Consider the following 18,529-nt stretch of genomic DNA (forward strand, 5'->3'; position numbering starts at 1 on the left):
TAGGTGTGGCCTGACTTCTGACAGCCAGGATACCTTTCTCTTCAGAGTTGTAGGTGTGGCCTGGCTTCCGACTACTTTTCCTTTCAGAGTTGTAATACTTGTACCATGCAGCAAATATTCAGTTAAGGCCAGAATTTTGTTTGTTTTTGTTTTTTGAGAGAGGGTCTCTCCCTTATGTAGCCACAGCTATCCTAAAACTCACTATGTAGGCTGGCCTTTAACTCAGAGATCTGCCTTTCTCTGTCTCCCACGTGCTAGAATACTTATTAACTTTCAAGGGCAACAGATAAATTGTAACATATAAGCCTTACTTGTTTTCCTCATACATGTAATGTTAAAAACTACAGCTATTTACCTACGGTGGTTTGAATAAGAATAGGCCTCGCAGACTCAATGCTTAGTCACTAGGGGTGGCTCTATTTGAGAACGATTAAGAGGTGTGGCCTTGTTAGGGTAGGTGTGGCCTTACTAGAGGAAGTGTGTCACTGGGAGTGGGCTTTTCAAAAGCCCAAGCCAGATCTAGTCTCACTCTCTCTGCCTTTGTATCAGGATGCAGAACTCCCAGTTCCTTCTCTAACACCATGCCTGCTTGTGTGTTACCATGCTCTCCACCATGATAATAATGGACTAACTTCTAATACTGTAAGCAAATCTCCAATTAAATGATTTCATTGATAAGAGCTGCCTTGATCATGGTTTCTCTTCATAGCAATAAAACAGTAAGTCACCTATATTGCAGTAACAAACAATGAAGGCTACTTTAATATACATATACTATATGTATATGTGTATTCTACTTAATATCTGTATATACTATTTAATATACTATAATATTTATCAAACGGAAATTAAAATTTCAAATTATGGTACACAAGCAAAAGTATTATATAAATTATAATGTAATAAAAACTATTATTAGCTTTGTTAGCCATGCTGCATGGTGTTTCATTGATGCATGCTAATAGAAAATTGAATTTTAAACTGTAAGTTACTTTACCTGCAGTGTTTTTAATGTTTCTTTCAATCCTTCAATTTCTTTTTCTTTGATTTCTTTAGCAAGTTTGTATTTTCCCTTTAAGGAAAAAAAAAAGGTCACACTCCAATATTTTATTTTTAGCATAAATATAAAAGGAGAAAATAGAACTCAAGAACCAAAACCTGTATTTTAAACCTAATATTTCACAGACTTTAAACAAACATCTACATGACAAAGTATACTTATAATGGCCTTTAAACATCAAACACTGCAATAACCTTTATATAATTATAATTATCATAAAATAAAATGTTTTAACTATAACTCAATTTATAAGAACACTTTTAAGCAAACTTATAGACACTATATAATTATTAAATTCTTACATAGAACATACAATCATCTCTCAGAATTTACAAGGAACTGAGTCTAAGAGTCCCTCTATAAATACCAAAATCTAAGGATGCTCATAGTGTTTGCACATAACCTACATACATTCTCTTATATACTTCAAATTATCACCAGATTAGTTATAATACTTAAAACAATATAAATTATATATAAATAGTTGTCATAAGACACTGGTTATGAAATGATGTTGTGAATAAAATCTATGTATCCACACAGAAGCAATTTTTCTTAACTAGTATTTTTAATTAGTGTTGTTAAACTATGCATACAAAACTGTGGATGCAGAGAGGCAAATATATTCTAATTAATAAGACATAGGTGCATCTATATTATGAGTATAAAGATAAGGAAGAATTTTCCTTAAAAGTCTCTTGCTTAAGAGTATGTGTGTAAATTAATATTGTAAATTCGATGTCCATTGGCATACTTAACATAATACATGTTAATTGTTAACATTAGAAAATATTTAGTGCGAGGTAAGTTTCTTGATTTGTTAGAAATCATGTCTCTTCTCTAAATTAGCTGGCAACCAGATACAAATCATCTCAAGAGTTTATACTGAAAGCAGTTGCTCACACTGGAAAGGCACTAGAGCAGTGGTTCTCAGCCTTACTTATTCTGTGACCCTTTAGTACAGATCTTCATGTGGTTACCCCCAACCATAAAATTGTTTTCATTGCTACTTCATTACTGTAATTTTGCTACTGTTGTAAATCGCAGTGTAAACATCTGATATGCAGGATATCTGATATGTGACCCCCCCCAAAGAGGCCATGACCCACATGTTGAGAACCACCGCACTAGAGCATGGGATGACCGTAGAAGGAAGCACTCTGGCAGAAGGAAGCACAATTCCTTTGGGAGCTGAAGAAGCCTGAATTCTAGTTTTACCATGTAAAGTCATCCCATCTGTTGAGCCTGAATATTCTCAATCAGAAAATCATAAAGTCAAGCAACATGATGACCTGAGGTTTTTTTCTGCTTATAAGATTTTAATCAACCAACATTCTCCATTATTTCATTACTGACACCCATTTCTATTATAGTGAATAGTGATGCTAAATTCATTTAACTATAACTTAAAATTAATAGCTACCTTTTCTTCTTCCAAGGCATACATCTTCATTTGCAGCTGGTAAGTTAAAATTAAAATACAGGTAAGTAAACTAGTGATTTCTTCTCATCAGGAAGGATACGAAAGCATTTTATACTTCTATATTGAATTTATACAATTTGAACATATTCTCACATTCAGAAAACATAAATAAATGGAAGAGAAGGAAAGGCAATCACTAAAGCACATAATAACTAAATCACATTTAAATATCAATAATTCCCTTGAAGTTTGGTTTAACCCTCCAGAAATCTTAAATGTCTGAATATTTACTATCTACTTTTAAGCAATATCATGTATCATTTTCTAAAGGTATAAGTATATGAAATCACAGCATTTATATTTGCATGAGAAATACTTACATTCTGAGTTTGATTAAATACTTATGATAATGAAATTAAAATGACTTTTATTACTTTAAAAATGTCACTCTAAAATAGCAAGATGAAAGTGAATATGCCAAAGGAAAAAATAAAATATCCTAAGCAGCATTAAGGACTTTAACAAAATTGTCAATACTTTTTCTTTGAGACATCTCTATCTCTCCCACACTCTTCATTTGCATTCAATAGTTCTTTACTTAGAAATAAGCACGGGCTGTGAATGCAGCACAGTGATAAGAACTTTCCAACCATGTGAAAGGCCCTGTGTTTGAGCTCTAGTACTATAAAATAAACAAATGTGAGAATCTGAAGATGTCTCCCGAGGGTACCAGGACCTTCCAATGTGCTCGGTGTCTTGTGACGGCAAAGACTCAGACTTTGCAGTCCAGAACACTGTGTTAGACTTCTGCTTCCTAACCCTTCAGCTAAAACTCTTACAGCATTGGTTAGAATTATTTCAAATTAAAAGGAAGTTTGCTTTGTTTAACACAATTCATCCCAAGATATAAATTATCACTAACCTCAACCAACTATGATGTTAGGTACACAGGTTTATTTCTTTGTGTTTCTTTTTCTCCACACATAGTTGTATGAAAATGAAGACAAAAGCGAGGGAAGAAAGAATGAGAACAGTGGGATATAAAGACAACATTCTAGAAGGTATTGTATTTTCTGAGTGTATTTTCCTAAGCTAATATTTGCTTTTGCTGTCGCTGTTTTACAGGAAGCATTATTTTTTGCTAAGTAGAATTAATGCCAATGAAAATCTAAGCTAACATTTTCTAGTAAGCAGAGATGAATCTGAGAAAGTCAAAGTTGATAAAATTAAAGTAATGAAGGTATAGCTTTCATTACTTTAAAATGTTTTAGTTTTATTTTCTTTATTTTTCAATTACTGGTAGCTGTTATTCATGGATATTTCAGCAGAGAGCAAAAAGGATCACCTCTTCTCTCCCTCCTTCATATCCTCTTTCTTTTGGGGGTATTGTTGCTGCTGATATTTGCTTTTTGTTTTGTTGTGTTGAGACAAAGTCTCTCTATGTATCCAGCTGACCTGGAACTCAAAATACAGACTAGGCTGACTTTGAACTCACTGAAATCAATCTGAACTCACAGAAATCCATCTGCTTCTGCTTCCTGAGTGCTAGGATTAAAAGCATGTGCCACCATGCCTGGTTTCACATCTTCCTCTTAATATTTTTAATTACTGGTGAACTGACCCAAGCACCATGCATGATTCAATAGATCAACTTCTGTAAAGGAGCAGTATGGGAAAGGGATGGCAATAGCATACTTTTACAAAAGAAAGAGGATGAATGAGAACATATCAAAATTATTAAGGACAGATACATCTATATCACCAAGAAAACATTTTTCCAAATTTCTCTACACTAGCACGAGTTATAAGTAAAAAATTTATTTCTTGTTTTCCATAATGTTCTTTTGTTTTCTGTGTGTGCAGAGAATAGTTTATCGTAATATTCACTGCAAAGAGAAAAAATACACAATTTTCAATTGTAGTTAGTCCATCATGAAAATCACCTGATTTTTAAAAACTTCCATTGCTTCCTTATGTTGCTTTATTAACGCCTCCTTTTGATTCTGGAGAGTCTCCTGTTTTTTAAATTATGAGAAAAGGAAAAAAACATTATGAGAAGTTTAAAACAAAGTTTGGTAAGTTTTCTGACTTTAAAACTCAATTAGGTTTACAGTTAAAATAAGTTAAGCACAGGCAGCTGGGGAGATGGCTCAGAGGTTAAGAGCACTTGCTGTTCTTACAGAAGACCCAGGCTCAGCATCCACGTGGTAGCTCAAATCATTGGTAACTCCAGTTCCCAGGGAATTGGATACCCTCTTCTGACTTAGTGGGCACCAGACATGCCCATGATATACATATGCATACAGAAAGACAAAACATCATATAAAAAATAATCAAAATGAAAATATTTTAAAGCACATTTATTTCTATTTATTCCTTTGAAATATGACTTTAATCAATTTCATTAGCTTTTGGTGATAAAATTATACATAAATTTTGGTTTCATTTGCTTATTCATAATAAAAGCACATTGCTTTTTAAATTTTTGTACTCTACCTGCATCAAGACCCAGCAATACCACTTTTGGGTATATACCCAAAGGATGCTCAACTATGTTTATAGCAGCATTATTTGTCATAGCCAGAACCTGTAAACAACCTAAATACCCCTTGACAGACAAATGGATAAGGAAAATGTGGTACATTTACACAGCAGAAAAAAAATAATGACATCTTGACATTTGTGAGCAAATGGATGGATCCAGAAAACATCTTATTGTGTGAGGTAACTTAGACCCAGAAAGGTAAATATCATATGTACTCACTCATAAGTGGCTTTTAGACATAAAGCAAAGAAAGACCAACCTATAATTCACAATCCCAGAGAACCTAGACAACAAAGAGGACCCTAAGAGAGACATACATGGATCTGATCTATATGGGAAGTAGAAAAAAGACAAGATCTCCTGAGTAAATTAGGAGCATGGGGATCATGGGAGAGGCCAGAAGGGGAGGAAATAGGATAGGAAAGGAGCAGAGAAAAATATATAAAACAATTTTTAAAAAAATTAGACTCTAGAAACAGTTGGCTTCAAACTTTCTTCAACGCCAAGCCAGATGTGATGAAGTGCACCTGTTGTCATAGCATATAGAAGGTGAAGATTAGGAATGCAAGGCCCACCATGGTTCCAGAGACTGTTAGCCTAAGCTGTCAAGAAAGAACAAAAAGAAGGAAAAAAGAAAGGTAGGAAGGAGGGAGGGAGAGAGGGAGGGAAGAAAAATGGAAGAAATTCTAACTAAATTGATTAAAATTAACAGCCCTACTATACAAGAAGAATTTAGTCTTGGGGTTGGAATTCCCAGAGAAGCCAATTTATTATCTAAGTATATATGATCAATGACCTTTACTTTTTTTTTTTTTTTGAGACAGTGTTTCTCTTTAGCTTTGGAGCCTGTCCTGGAACTAGCTCTTGTAGTCCAGGTTGGCCTCAAACTCACAGAGATCCGCCTGCCTCTGGCTCCCAAGTGCTGGGATTAGAGGCATGCGCCACCACTGCCCAGCCAATATTTACTTCTTTAAGTTGGCCAAACTATTTTTTGTAAAACCAAAGTACAGCAAAGAATTTCACTTTTTTCTCTTATCTTTGTTTATGTGTGTTGTGAGTTCAAGCCTGCATGTGTTCTGTGGGATAATGCTCTTATACACTTTATAGATCATATAAACTCATATTGGTTTAATAAAACACTGATTGACCAGTAGCCAGGCAGAAACTATAGGTGAAGCAACCAGACTAGGAAAATTCTGGGAAGAGGGAAAGCAGAGATACAGTCACAGCCAGATGCAGAGGAAGCAAGATGAGAATGCCTTACTGAGAAAAGGTACCAAGCCATGTGGCTGAACATAGACAAGAATTATGGGTTAATTTAAGTTGTAAGAGCTAGTTAGTAATAAGCCTGAGCTAATAGGTCAAACAGATTATAGTTAATATAATCCTCTGTATGTTTCTTTGGAGCTGAATAGCTGAGGGGCTGAGCGGGACAGAAACTTCTGTCTACACATGTGCCACAAAGGCAAGTGTGGAGGTCAAAAACAACTCAAGTGTTGGTCCACCTTATTTGAAACTGGGTTTCTTACTCACTGCTTTGTACTTCAGGCTAACTGGCAATCAAGTTTCTAGGGACTGACCAGTCTCCACCTCCCCATTTCACTGTAGGAACACTGGAATTTACACTATCTCACCTGGCTTTTAAATGGGTTCTGAAAATCCGAACTCAGGTCCTCATGTTTGTACAGCACTTTACCCAGGAGGCCATTTTTCTAGTCCCCAGGCATTCTTTGATTGCAGTTATATGATCCCATTTCTCACCTCCCCCCTATTTCAGGTGAACGTTATATGTCTGATTCTTTAGGTTCAATACTTAATTTGAAGTGTTTTCTATTCTATTTATTTCAAAGTTAAGGGGCTACAGAGATGGTTCAATGGTTAAGAACACTGCTGCTTTTCTGGAGTTCAGGCCTAAAAGCACTAAATTTGGTTTGTTGTTATTTTTTCCTAAATACTTTGTCTTGATACAAATCTTGTCCCTTTTTCTATTTTTTCCTCATCCCCTCTTGATCACTTCTGTACTTTACAAATCCAATTGATATGCCAATCTAAGTCACCCAGATGGACCAGAGCCTCTTTAAGATAATACAACTCACTGTGGAGTTTAGCAAGACCACAAACACTCTCACACACCCATGCTAGAACCAGGGTTCCTCCTTCTCAACTATGAGGAAAACACAGTCCTAACCAGCCTGGTGAACTGGACATCACACCCTATTTCCCTTATGCCTTGTTCCCTTGATTCATCTTTACCTTACTTTCCAATTCTTCATTATTAAATCTTTTTCATGGGTCCCAAAATTTTAAATGCCATAGGGAGATATTTAACACAGATACAATTTGTACTCTCTTTTCCTTACACCTCACCACAACCCATCTGTAAGAAATGGTAAGTCAGAACCTCCTTCTCATCGGCATGTCAGCAGCTGGCATGTGATCTCTCACCAGTGGGCCAGTTCGTGTGAGAGTCTCGTGCAGTCGCCACATGGTTCTGATTTCAAGACAGCAGCAGCCATGTCATACCTGGAGGACAGTTTTCCACAACACACACAGGATATTTATTCTATTTTTACATATTATTCATTTTTATATTCATACATAAATACACATTGGCATTTATTTTTATATATTATTTATATATGTGTATTTTAGGATTTAGATGTAATATAGTTTTAAATGAAAAGTGATCAGCCAAGTGTGGTGGTATGTACACCTAGCACTCAGAAAGCAGAAGCAGGTAACTCTGTGAGTAGCACTATTAGGAGCTATGGTTTTGTTGCAATCGGTTTGGCCTTGTTGCAGGAAGTGTGTCACTGTGGGGGTAGGCTTTGAAGTCTCATATATGCTAAAGCCATGCCCAGTACCCCAGACCACATCCTATTGCCTGCAGGATCAAGATGTAGTTCCTTCTCCAGCACCATGTCTGCCTGCATGCTGCCGTGTCCACGATGATGATAGTGAACTAAACCTCTGGGAATGTGAGCCACCCCAATTAAATGTTTTCCTTTATAAGAGCTGCCATGGTCATGGTGTCTCTTCATAATGACAGAAACCCTAACTAAGACAGGCACTCTCTCTAAATTAAATCTAGGTTCAATCTTATTTGTTTATAGCTAAGATTTCTAATGGAAATAGGAGAACTATCAGACATGCTACAACAGTCTCCACTGACCTCTATATTATGATTCCTTAACAGAGGTAAATCAACCAAGATGACAGAACTTATCTTACTCAGCAAAGCTTGCCAATTATCATGAGAGAAGTGAGTCAACATATCACCAGGTGTGCGTCTGTAGACAGCCATGATTTCAGAATACTATAGAAATAAGGAGGTTTTAGATTTAAAACTTCAGCAGGAATCCAAGTTGTCAAGTCAACCATTCCAGTGTTCTAACGCTTCCTGAGGGCATATATGCACTAAAGGATAACCGAAAACAGAAAGCAAATGCCCTAGCTAATCTTCACTGATACGTGATCCTGGGCTCTGTAATACCCCAAAGCCAAATCTTTTGAGAGATTTTTAAAGGTTATTTGTAATGCTCACAAAGGGCTCCATGCTATAAAGAAAATGTGGTTGTAAATTACACAAGAAATCTCTTTCAGGACACTTTAAGGACAAACACTTGGTGGCACCAGAGGACCTTAATGGAATTTCTTAAAAACATGAAACTACCCATCAGAATAAGGACTGACTGGAAACAAACTCAATTATAGCACCAACAGAAGTTTTACTAAGATTGCTGAGGCTGTCCCTGCTGATACTTCCTGTGTCAGCAGAGCCCTCCTGGTTAAACTGTCATTCTTGTATATCCTAACCTCAGCTCCTGTAAATGGACTTCCTAAAATTAACCCTATGATGGGTTCTGACTGTGTTCTCATCATTGCCTACTTCTTCCCAGGATGGACTAAAATAAAATGTCTTGCCATGGAAGTACCATTGTGAAAGTAAAAAGAATTTCTTGATGTGTTTCTAAACAGGCTCTGTAGTGACAGAGCACTCAGAAATCCTTGTAAACCCTTGCCCCTAATTCAGAAACTCACTGTCTCCATCATCTGCAGTCTTAAGGGAAAACAGAGCCCCCCGATTTGAGGTATTTCCTTACTTCAATCAAACCTAGTAAAAGTACTAGGTTTCAAAATCGTATCAATACTGAATGTTAGCACATTTCTTCTACATGACTAAAAACTCAAAGATGTCTTCTGAAAATGACTCGAAAGAAATGAAATACTTGAAAACCATGTTTGAAAAAATTGTATCAGGTACTTTGGCTTTCAGCACAATATCTAAATTCCAGGGCATAGATCTTGGGATCTCCTAAATGAACAGATATTAGGTTTCATTCTTCAATACCTATAGTTCTATGCTACCAAGAGATTTAAGACTAGAAAATGATAAGAAAACTGTAGAAACAGACTGTCTTAGGAAAACAAAACAAAACAGCTCCCAATCAAAGGAAATGTGTCAGTAAGGCAAATACATGATACAGACGGCCTTTACTCTTGCGCCTACAGAGTTAGAGCTACATCAGGAGTCAAGAAACTAGAATCTGCCTGGGATAGTGGCACACGCCTTTAATCCCAGCACTCAGAGAGCAGAGGCAGAAGATGAATCTGTGAGTTCCAGGTCAGCCTGGTCTATAAAGTGAGACCTTCTAAAAAAAATTAAATAAAATAAAAAGAAGAAACTAGGATCTGCAGGTCAGATTTGACCATCTACCTGTCTTACAGGACCTGTAAGTAAAGAATTGTTTTTACATTTTTAAATAGTTGCAAAGAAACCCCCCCAAAAAGAACATAGTTACTCATCTAAGGGTAGATAGCTGTGATGGAAGACTATCTGATCTACAAAGTCTGAAATATTTACCATATGGCTCTATAAATAAAAAGCAAGTGGTCTCCTAATCTAGGTCATCAGAGTCACCAACTGCAGTGCTTTATGAGGGTTTTAATTCCTTATACATGCCTAAATATTTTATTTCCTCTTTGTTGGCAGTCCAGAACCTTAAATGAGTAAATGCATACTATTTCTTAAGTGATATCTCCAATTGTTTGCCTCAATATTGCTTTCCGAATTCTCAGCCACCTGTGAGATGAGTCCAATAATGGACTGAAGTTGTGTTTCTGTTCTCTTGGTTTAAATTGGTGCTCTTAGCAATTTAGGATAATTGATAATAATCATTTTTCCTTGCATTTTTCCATGTTGGCATGTTCAAATATGGGACTGTTTTATAACTACTGTCCTATCTAATGGACCAATAATAAAAAGACAGGAAATATATAATATAGTATAATATAATATAATATAATATAATATAATATAATATAATATAATATAATATAATATATATTATAAACAGTCATTGCCAGGATCAATCATACAAGCTACCATGACTTGATAAAACAGTGTAGATTTGATTTATTACATTCTAAATAAAAATAGTCTCCTCTCCAGATCAGGATGAAGAAAGGAAGAAGGACTGAGAACTGAAAGAAGAACATTCAGAACTAAGAGGTCTGAGAACACCAGCATCAACATTATTTTGTTTGTGGAAGAAAACTGTGCCTAGTATTTTCTGTTTTGGACCAATGCAGAAACTTTAAAGTACTTATTTACTTGTGTAAAATACCTAGTTTATTAAAAAAAAAATGCTTCATTCTCAAAAGTAGCTTCAAGATTCTCATGCTGTTACCTTGACCTATCTTAAAACATTACATCACAAATTTTTCAATTCCTATCAACCCTCCAACTTAAAATGATCCACATAAAGGCATTTGAGCCTAAAGCCAGAAACCCTCTCTATATTCTCATCCTGATGTGCCTCTTTTGGAACCTTGAGATTACAAAATGTTCAAACTACAATGAGTTAGATTACGGCTATTTTTTAGCAGGTTGTTTGATGACATTCTGATTAACACAGCACAATCATTTTCACACTGCTAACAGTGTGGACAGTTTATACAAGTCTATAAAGTACTATAGGAATCTGGCTCTATTTTTTCTTCCACTAAAACCCAGCTTCAATACTATTTATTAAATATTCTATTCTTCCTTGTTAACTTGAAAGCTAATTCTATCATTAATTAAATTACCATTTGTATTTGGCTCTATTTCTGGGTTGTATTATGATACATGTGCTGAATATACACTCATATATACAACAAAACTATTTTAACTTTTTAAATGTGTGTGTGTGTGCACACGCGTGTATGCGTGTGTGTATATGAACACATGTGTGAAGGTCACAGGCTGGTGAGTGGGAAGATCGAACTCAAGCATCAGGCTTGGCAGTAAGTGCCTTTACCAGCTGAGCCACCTTACTAGCCCTATTTTAATTATTTTATAGCTTTATAATATGTCTAAGGATCAAAATACCACTACATTCTCCTTTTTTCTCTAATACTTTCCAGCCATTCCTCTATGTTAATACAAGCCTTGGAATCAGCCTAAGAGCTCTCAAACATGCTCTTGGTATTTTTAAAAAGAATTACATTAACTTTTTAATTATCTGAATTACTTTTATTTTTTTTTATGTGTTTGAGTTTTTTGTCTACATGTATATCTGTGTACCACTTGCATGCCTAGTACCTGTGGAGGCCAGAAGAGGGCACTGGATCTCTTGTTTGTAACTAGAGTTACAAACAGTTGTCAGCTACCATGTGGTTACTGGGAATTGAACCTGAGTCCTCTAGAAGAGCAGTCAGTGCTCATAATTGCTGAGCCACCACTCCAGATCCTCCTATTCTGAATTTAATACTGTTGATTCTTCCTAAAAGATATAGCCAGGTGCAGCTGAAAAGACCTGTAATCCCAGCTATTTATAAAGTTGAGGCAAAAAGATCACTTGAGCACAGATGTTCAAGATCAGACTGAATGCAACAAGACTCAGTCTCAAACAAACTCAGAAGCCAAGCACAACTTACATTTAAAAATCTACTCATAGTTCAATTTGCACTTAGTATTCACCTGTTTTCTCTCCATGGACAGGACTGTAGATCTGTCCCTTACATAATCCTGCCCTGGTTGCTAGTCTTACCTTCAAATGCCCCCTAATTTCTAGTCAGATTTAAACTCTGTCATTTGAATTGTTAATCTGAGATATTACCCCTAAGAAGAGGCAACATCAACTTAATCTTTACTCTTTGGGTATTTTATTTTGGTGGAAAGGTGTAAGAACTGTTACCTTGGATGTTTTAATGCAGATAAGATTACAGATAAAATCATAGCTCATACGTTTTCTATTTGGGTACATGATATACCACCCTGCAAAAGCATGCCCTAACCCTGAGCTTTCAGCACCTTCAGAAACACTCATTCCCTATAGTATTTGTTAGATGCAAACAGAGTTTTCAGCAGAATTGTCTTTGGTGTTATATTAGAAAGCTTAAAAACTCTGAAGCCACAAATATCATTGATTTTGGTGGGAACTGTCATGAGCCTATATTTCAAATGCTACAGTACCTCTAAATATATGTGAGAAATTTTAAAATGTTGTAGTAAATGTTAGAGCATAAGATTTATTTTAGGTGTTTACATGTTTTTGCCTACATGTATGTATATATACTATGTCCATGTCTGGAACCTGAAAAAACCAGAAAAAGGTATCAGACGCCCTGGGACTGGAGCAGTGGATGATGATGAACTCTATCTGGGTACTGGGAAAAGAACACAGGTCCTCTGCGAGAGGAGCATGGTCTTGATCACTGAGCCATCTCTCCAACCCCCGGAATGTATTTTAAATAGATGCTTGAAGATGATAATCTGAGAAGGAAATACTTACCTTTTGCCATTTCAGTTCCTGTATCTCCATAATAATTTTAGCAATCTGCTTTTCATATTGAGTCTCTGCTTCCTAAATTGAAAAGAAAAAAGAATGCTATAAAAATGAAAACTTCACAGATTTAGTTCCAGCTCTTTCTAGTGAGACAGAAATGACACATCTTCACATTCACAGGGGGGAACCTGGAATTCTTCAAATTAAATTTATAAATCCAGCAGAGGACTGTGGTTCCGTATCAATCAAGTAATCTAAAATCTGGATAGAGGTTAGGCATGGTGGCATAAACCTTAATCCTGGCACTTGGGAGGCAGAAGCAGGCACAGGTGCATCTCTTAGAACCTGATGGTCTTAGTTCAAACCCTAGAATCCATGTAAAGGGAGAAGAAAAAACCCTACTCTATAAAGGCTTTCTCTGACCAGCACACAAATGTTGTAGGATGAGCACACACACACATCATAATCATCATCATAAGTAGAATTTTATTTAAAGAAAAAACAGTCTTAATAAAAAGGAAATCTTTCCTAGAAGCTTCCCAACACACACACCCCATTATCTCATTACCATAATGGGGTTACATGTACTCTCTAAATAAAGTCACTGGCAGAGAAAAGAACTTCATGAATAACTACCAATGAGGACTTCTCTGACTCACACCAGTAAGAAGTAAACCCTAAGACAAAACTATGGCTTTTCTAAACTTGAAAGAAGGAAGAAAGTTCATGCCAACAAATACCGACATTATATGCTACACAAAAAGTGAAGGTGACATTAGAATATCTTGTAATAATATGATCTATAATTAAAATTGAATGGTCAGAGATAGTAGTACATGCCTGTAAACTCACCTACTCTAGAGGGAAACAGACAGATTTCAAGTTCAAGACCAGGTTGAGTAACATTGGGAGACTTACCTAAAAATAAATACATATATGTGCATTATACACAATATGCATACATTTATTCTGAAAAAAAGTTGTGTTAAAATGTAGAAGAGGACTGGAGAGGTAGATCAGTAGTTAAGAGCACATATTTCTCAGGAGAGACCTGGGTTCGGTTCCTAGCACCTACATGGTAGCTTACAACTAATTCCAATTACAGGGGATCAGCCATTCTCTTCTGAACTTCAAGAGCACAAGAGAAAACACTGAAACATATAAAACAAATAAATCTTTTAAAAGATTTTTTAATGTAGAAGATACAGCTTTCACTATGTCATGTGGTTACACTATTTTAAGTAGGCAGATTGTAAGATTTTATCATGATACTGTTCTCAGTTTTATGTATATATTGATTGATCCAGGAAAAGATTTATGAGACAGGTATTCTTACTATTTTAGTTGAAAAAAATCAAAGTAGCAAAAGGATAGTTTCTCAGTGTCCTAGTTTGCTTTCTGATGCTGTGACAAACACCATGACCAAAGCAACTTGGGAAAGGAGAGGATTTACTTCAATTCACAGTTTATATTCCAGCATCAAGGGAAGCCAAGGAAGCAACTCAAGGCAGGAACCTGGAGGCAGGAACTAAAGCAGAGATCATGAAGAACCACTGCTTTTGGCTTGCTTTGCTTGCTTTCTAAACCCAAACCGCCTTCCCAGGGGTGACAGCACCCACAGTAGGCTGGCTACTCCCAAATAAAACCATCAAGAAAATGCCCCACTGTTTAAATGTACCATATTTTCTTTATCCATTCTTTAGTTGAGGGGCATCTAGGTTGTTTCCAGGTGCTGGCTATTACAAATAGTGCTGCTATGAACACAGCTGAGCAAATGTCCTTGTGGTATGAGTGTGTATCCTTTGGGTATATGCCCAAAAGTGGTATTGCTGGATCTTGAGGTAGATAGATCCCCAATTTTCTGAGAAACCGCCACACTGATTTCCAAAGTGGCTGTACAAGTTTGCACTCCCACCAGCATCCTCTCTAGCATTAGCTATTATTGGTGTTTTTAATCTTAGCCATTCTGACTGGAGTAAGATGGTATCTCAGAGTTGTTTTGGTTTACATTTCAAGAGAGGGAGGCGCAAAAGAAGAGCAAAAGGGTCAAGACCATGATGATGATACCCACAAAAACAGCTGACCTGAGCTAGTGAGAGCTCACTGACTTTGGACTGATAGCAGGAGAACCTGCATAGAACCAAACTAGGCCCACTGACTGTGGGGAGTTGTGAGGCTTGGGCAGTCTGTGGGGCCACTGGCAGTGGGACCAGGATTTATCCCTAGTGCTTGAACTGGCAAACTAGGAGCACATTCTCTTTGAAGGGATACCTTTATCAGTCTAGATATAGGGGGAAAAGGTTTGGTCTTGCCTCAAAGTATCAGACTTTGTTGACTCTTCATGGGACACCTTATCCTTTCTAAAGAGTGGAGGTAGGGTGGGGTAAGAGGAGGGGAGGGAGTGGAAACAGGGATAGATATGTAAAATAGGGAAAGATAATATTTTTTAAATCTTAGTTTAAAAAGAGAAAAGGAGAAAAACAAGAAAGAAAGAAAGAAAGAAAGAAAGAAAGAAAGAAAGAAAGAAAGAAAGAAAGAAAGGAGAGAGAGAGAGAGAGAGAGAGAGAGAGAAAAGAAAGAAAATGCCCCACAGATATGCTTACAGGCCATCGAATACGGAAAATTCCTCTTTCTTCTTCCCTCTTTCCAGTCAACTCTAATTTGTGTCAACTTGTAAAACACTAAGCACAGGAAGGAAGGGGCTTACTTGCCTTACAGGTTACATTCCATCATCAAGGAAAGTCAGGGCAGGAGCTGAGGCAGAAACTGCAGCAGAGACCATGACGGACTGCTGCTTACTGGTTTGCCTCACTACCTTCAGACCCACAGAGCCAAGAATGGTACTGCCCACCGTAGAGCAAACTCTCTTACATCAGTTACAATTAAGAAAATGTCTCACACACATGCTCACTGGCCAGTCTGATCTGTCTGGGCAGTTTGTTGAGGTTCCCTCTTCCCAGGTGACTCTAGGTTTGTGTCAGGTTGACAGCTGATTTGTTTTCTTGTTTCATATTTGAAGTAAGATCTTGCTATACTGCCCAGGTTAGTCTGTAACTCCTGGCTCAACCACCCAAGTAATGGATACTACAACAGTCTTAACTCTGTCAAGAGTTTGTATTTGATCCCAAATTATCTGTCTCCAAAGTCTCTTGAATACTGAATTATATTTTTAAGAGATTGTGGATATGGGGCTGGAGAGATGGCTCAGAGGTTAAGAGCACTGGCAGCTCTTCCAGGCGTCCAGAGTTCAATCCCCAGCAACCACATGGTGGCTCACAACCATCTGTAGTGAGATCTGGCGCCCTCTTCTGGCCTGCAGGCATACATGCAAACAGTACACTATATACATAATAAATCTTAAAAGAGAGAGAAAGATTGTGGATATGATAAGACATAGGGATTGTTATGATACACTGCTTGAAAAAGTCTTCATACTCTTTATAGCCCACACAAGTTAGAAAATCCTTTACCAGGGTCAGTAAGATGGCTCAGTGGGTAAAGGTACTTGCAGCACAAGTGTGGTGACTTGAGTTTAACCCCTAGGACCCACATGATAGAAGGGAAGATCAGACTATCAACGTTGATCTCTGGTTTCTACACACATGCCATGATACATTTGAGTCCATCAATACAACACACACACACACACATGCACACACACTCGCGCATGCATGTGTTTTAAAATCTTTTGCCTACATGTAAGTACATTCTGATTTTGGTAGAACATTTTCAAATAAAACTTAGAAACAGTTGTCGTATGAAAAACATAAAAATTAAGAATTGATATGAGGGCTGAAAGGTGGCACAATGTTTAAGAGGATATGAGTTCCAATTCCCAGCAGTCCCATCAGCCAGCACACGGCTGCCTGTAACTCCAGCTCAAGGGGCATCTGATGCCTCTCACATAGTCACAAAGAGACGCATATACATACATCTAAATTAAAGCAAAAATAAATAATTTAAAAATAAATAATAGGAATGTGTTAATGAGAAACTTTCCTAATAGTAATCTGTTAATATAAAAACAGCCTCTTTAATACTATTTTAAAATGAACTTTTGGGTCATTTCATCAATAGTAGAGATATTTATCTTAAGCAACTTTTGGCTAATTAGACTAAGAAAATATACAGAAAAGTGCACAGTATTTTTACCAAACAACATGGAGAAACTGAATTGAGCAATTTTAGAAAGACAGATTATAAATTTGAAAGGAGACTAAAAGTAGCCAGTTACAGTTTGGGTTTCCTGAACACATGTCTACTGTATGTGCTAGGTCCCTAAATCTGTTCAGGGTCAGGAATTGAAAGGGTCTGACCAACACAGCCCATCTTGTAAAACTACAGCCTGAAGCAAGCACTTTAAAAAGGCACGACACTTTCTAAAGGTTATAAAGAGTAAATAAACCATCAAATTACTCCTCTTTTATTGTTTTTGTAAAAACACTTAAATCCTTGTAGTCCTAAGGCATCTAATAAAAAATAAGCACTTTAAGGATCCTATATTCTGGGATACTTTATTGAACTTGGAGATAGGATTTTTCTTGCTAAATTTATTTTCTTTCGTTGACAATCTCACAGGCATTTTTATTAAAACTTTTTAAAGTCACTTGATAGAGTAAAGAAAAACATAAAATCTAAATAATAAAGATTAAAAATAAGTTTAATGGAAAATTTGGAGTCAAAATGCCAAGAAAGTATAAGTATGCAACAATGCTACTTTGGCAATATGGCTAATATCCATTTATCCAATTCCATTGAAAATAAAGATATGTATTCTACAGATTGTAATGATTCAATCAATAGTAGTGGCATTGATTTTGCAGCACAGAAAGATGATGTAAGATTATTTTCTACAGAATATACTACTGTGTGGTCAGTTTTCTCTTAGTTTCCTTAGCAAATCATTGTTACTTCACACTATCCAAAATTCCACTGAATTATATTTATTGTTTACATAGAGCCCAAGGACTTATTACTATTTGGATACTTAACAGATTTTTCAAGTAATTTTATTTATAATTTTATCATGATGCACACTATGTGGTAACACAGTTCTTAACTGGCATGGTATATTGTACCTACAAAACTGGGACCTTCTTAAAGTACAAGACCCAGAAATGGTTTATAAGAGGACATCAAGTAAATGTATATTTTAATGTTCTGAAGGCCTCATGGTAAATGTCTTTCATCCTCCTTATACAACTGATTTGGATCAGAAATGTATCTTTTTAAAAAACATTCAAACTCCTTCTAATTTTTAGAATCCAACAGATTTTACATTGAAATAGGAATTTCTGTGTTACTTTCAATACAATACAATATAGACTCTCAAGTACAGCATAAGTCCTACCCTACGCCAGTCATGTACCAACCACCCGAATCCTCAATTTGGGATCCCTTTGCTATTATGGATCACTTTTACTCCTTATCAGCAATCCCATGGGTCTGTCTGACAAGGTTATTTATCAGACTCAAATCTTGGGATGAGTTGATGGAAAGCTTGTCTAGCATAAATGAAGCCTTCTGAGTTCAATCCCCAGCATGTACTGGTGCATATCTAAAATCTAGCACTTCAGAGACAGGGGCAGAATGATCAGGAACTCAAGGCTATCCTTTGCTTCACCAATTTAAGGCAAGTCTGAAGCACAGGAGACTGCCTCAAAATAAATAAGAAAAGGAGTCAAAATTCTAAATTGCACATACTATAGATTCAATATGGGCTATTTTGT

General features: G+C 36.4%; 1 protein-coding gene across 1 annotated transcript in view; it reads right to left on the reverse strand.

Moving 5' to 3' along the window:
• Ccdc73 (coiled-coil domain containing 73) overlaps positions 1–18,529 on the reverse strand; it is a 114,724-nt gene that overhangs the window by 89,828 nt on the left and 6,367 nt on the right. The window contains exons 2-5 of the mRNA XM_057781627.1: positions 12,807–12,878; positions 4,427–4,498; positions 2,484–2,519; positions 998–1,072 (exon numbers count right to left, since the gene is read on the reverse strand). Coding sequence (XP_057637610.1) covers positions 998–1,072; positions 2,484–2,519; positions 4,427–4,498; positions 12,807–12,878 — 255 coding nt within the window. The remainder of the gene's footprint in view (positions 1–997; positions 1,073–2,483; positions 2,520–4,426; positions 4,499–12,806; positions 12,879–18,529) is intronic.

Source organism: Chionomys nivalis, chromosome 9 (assembly GCF_950005125.1).
Source record: "Chionomys nivalis chromosome 9, mChiNiv1.1, whole genome shotgun sequence".
Lineage (NCBI taxonomy): Eukaryota > Metazoa > Chordata > Mammalia > Rodentia > Cricetidae > Chionomys > Chionomys nivalis.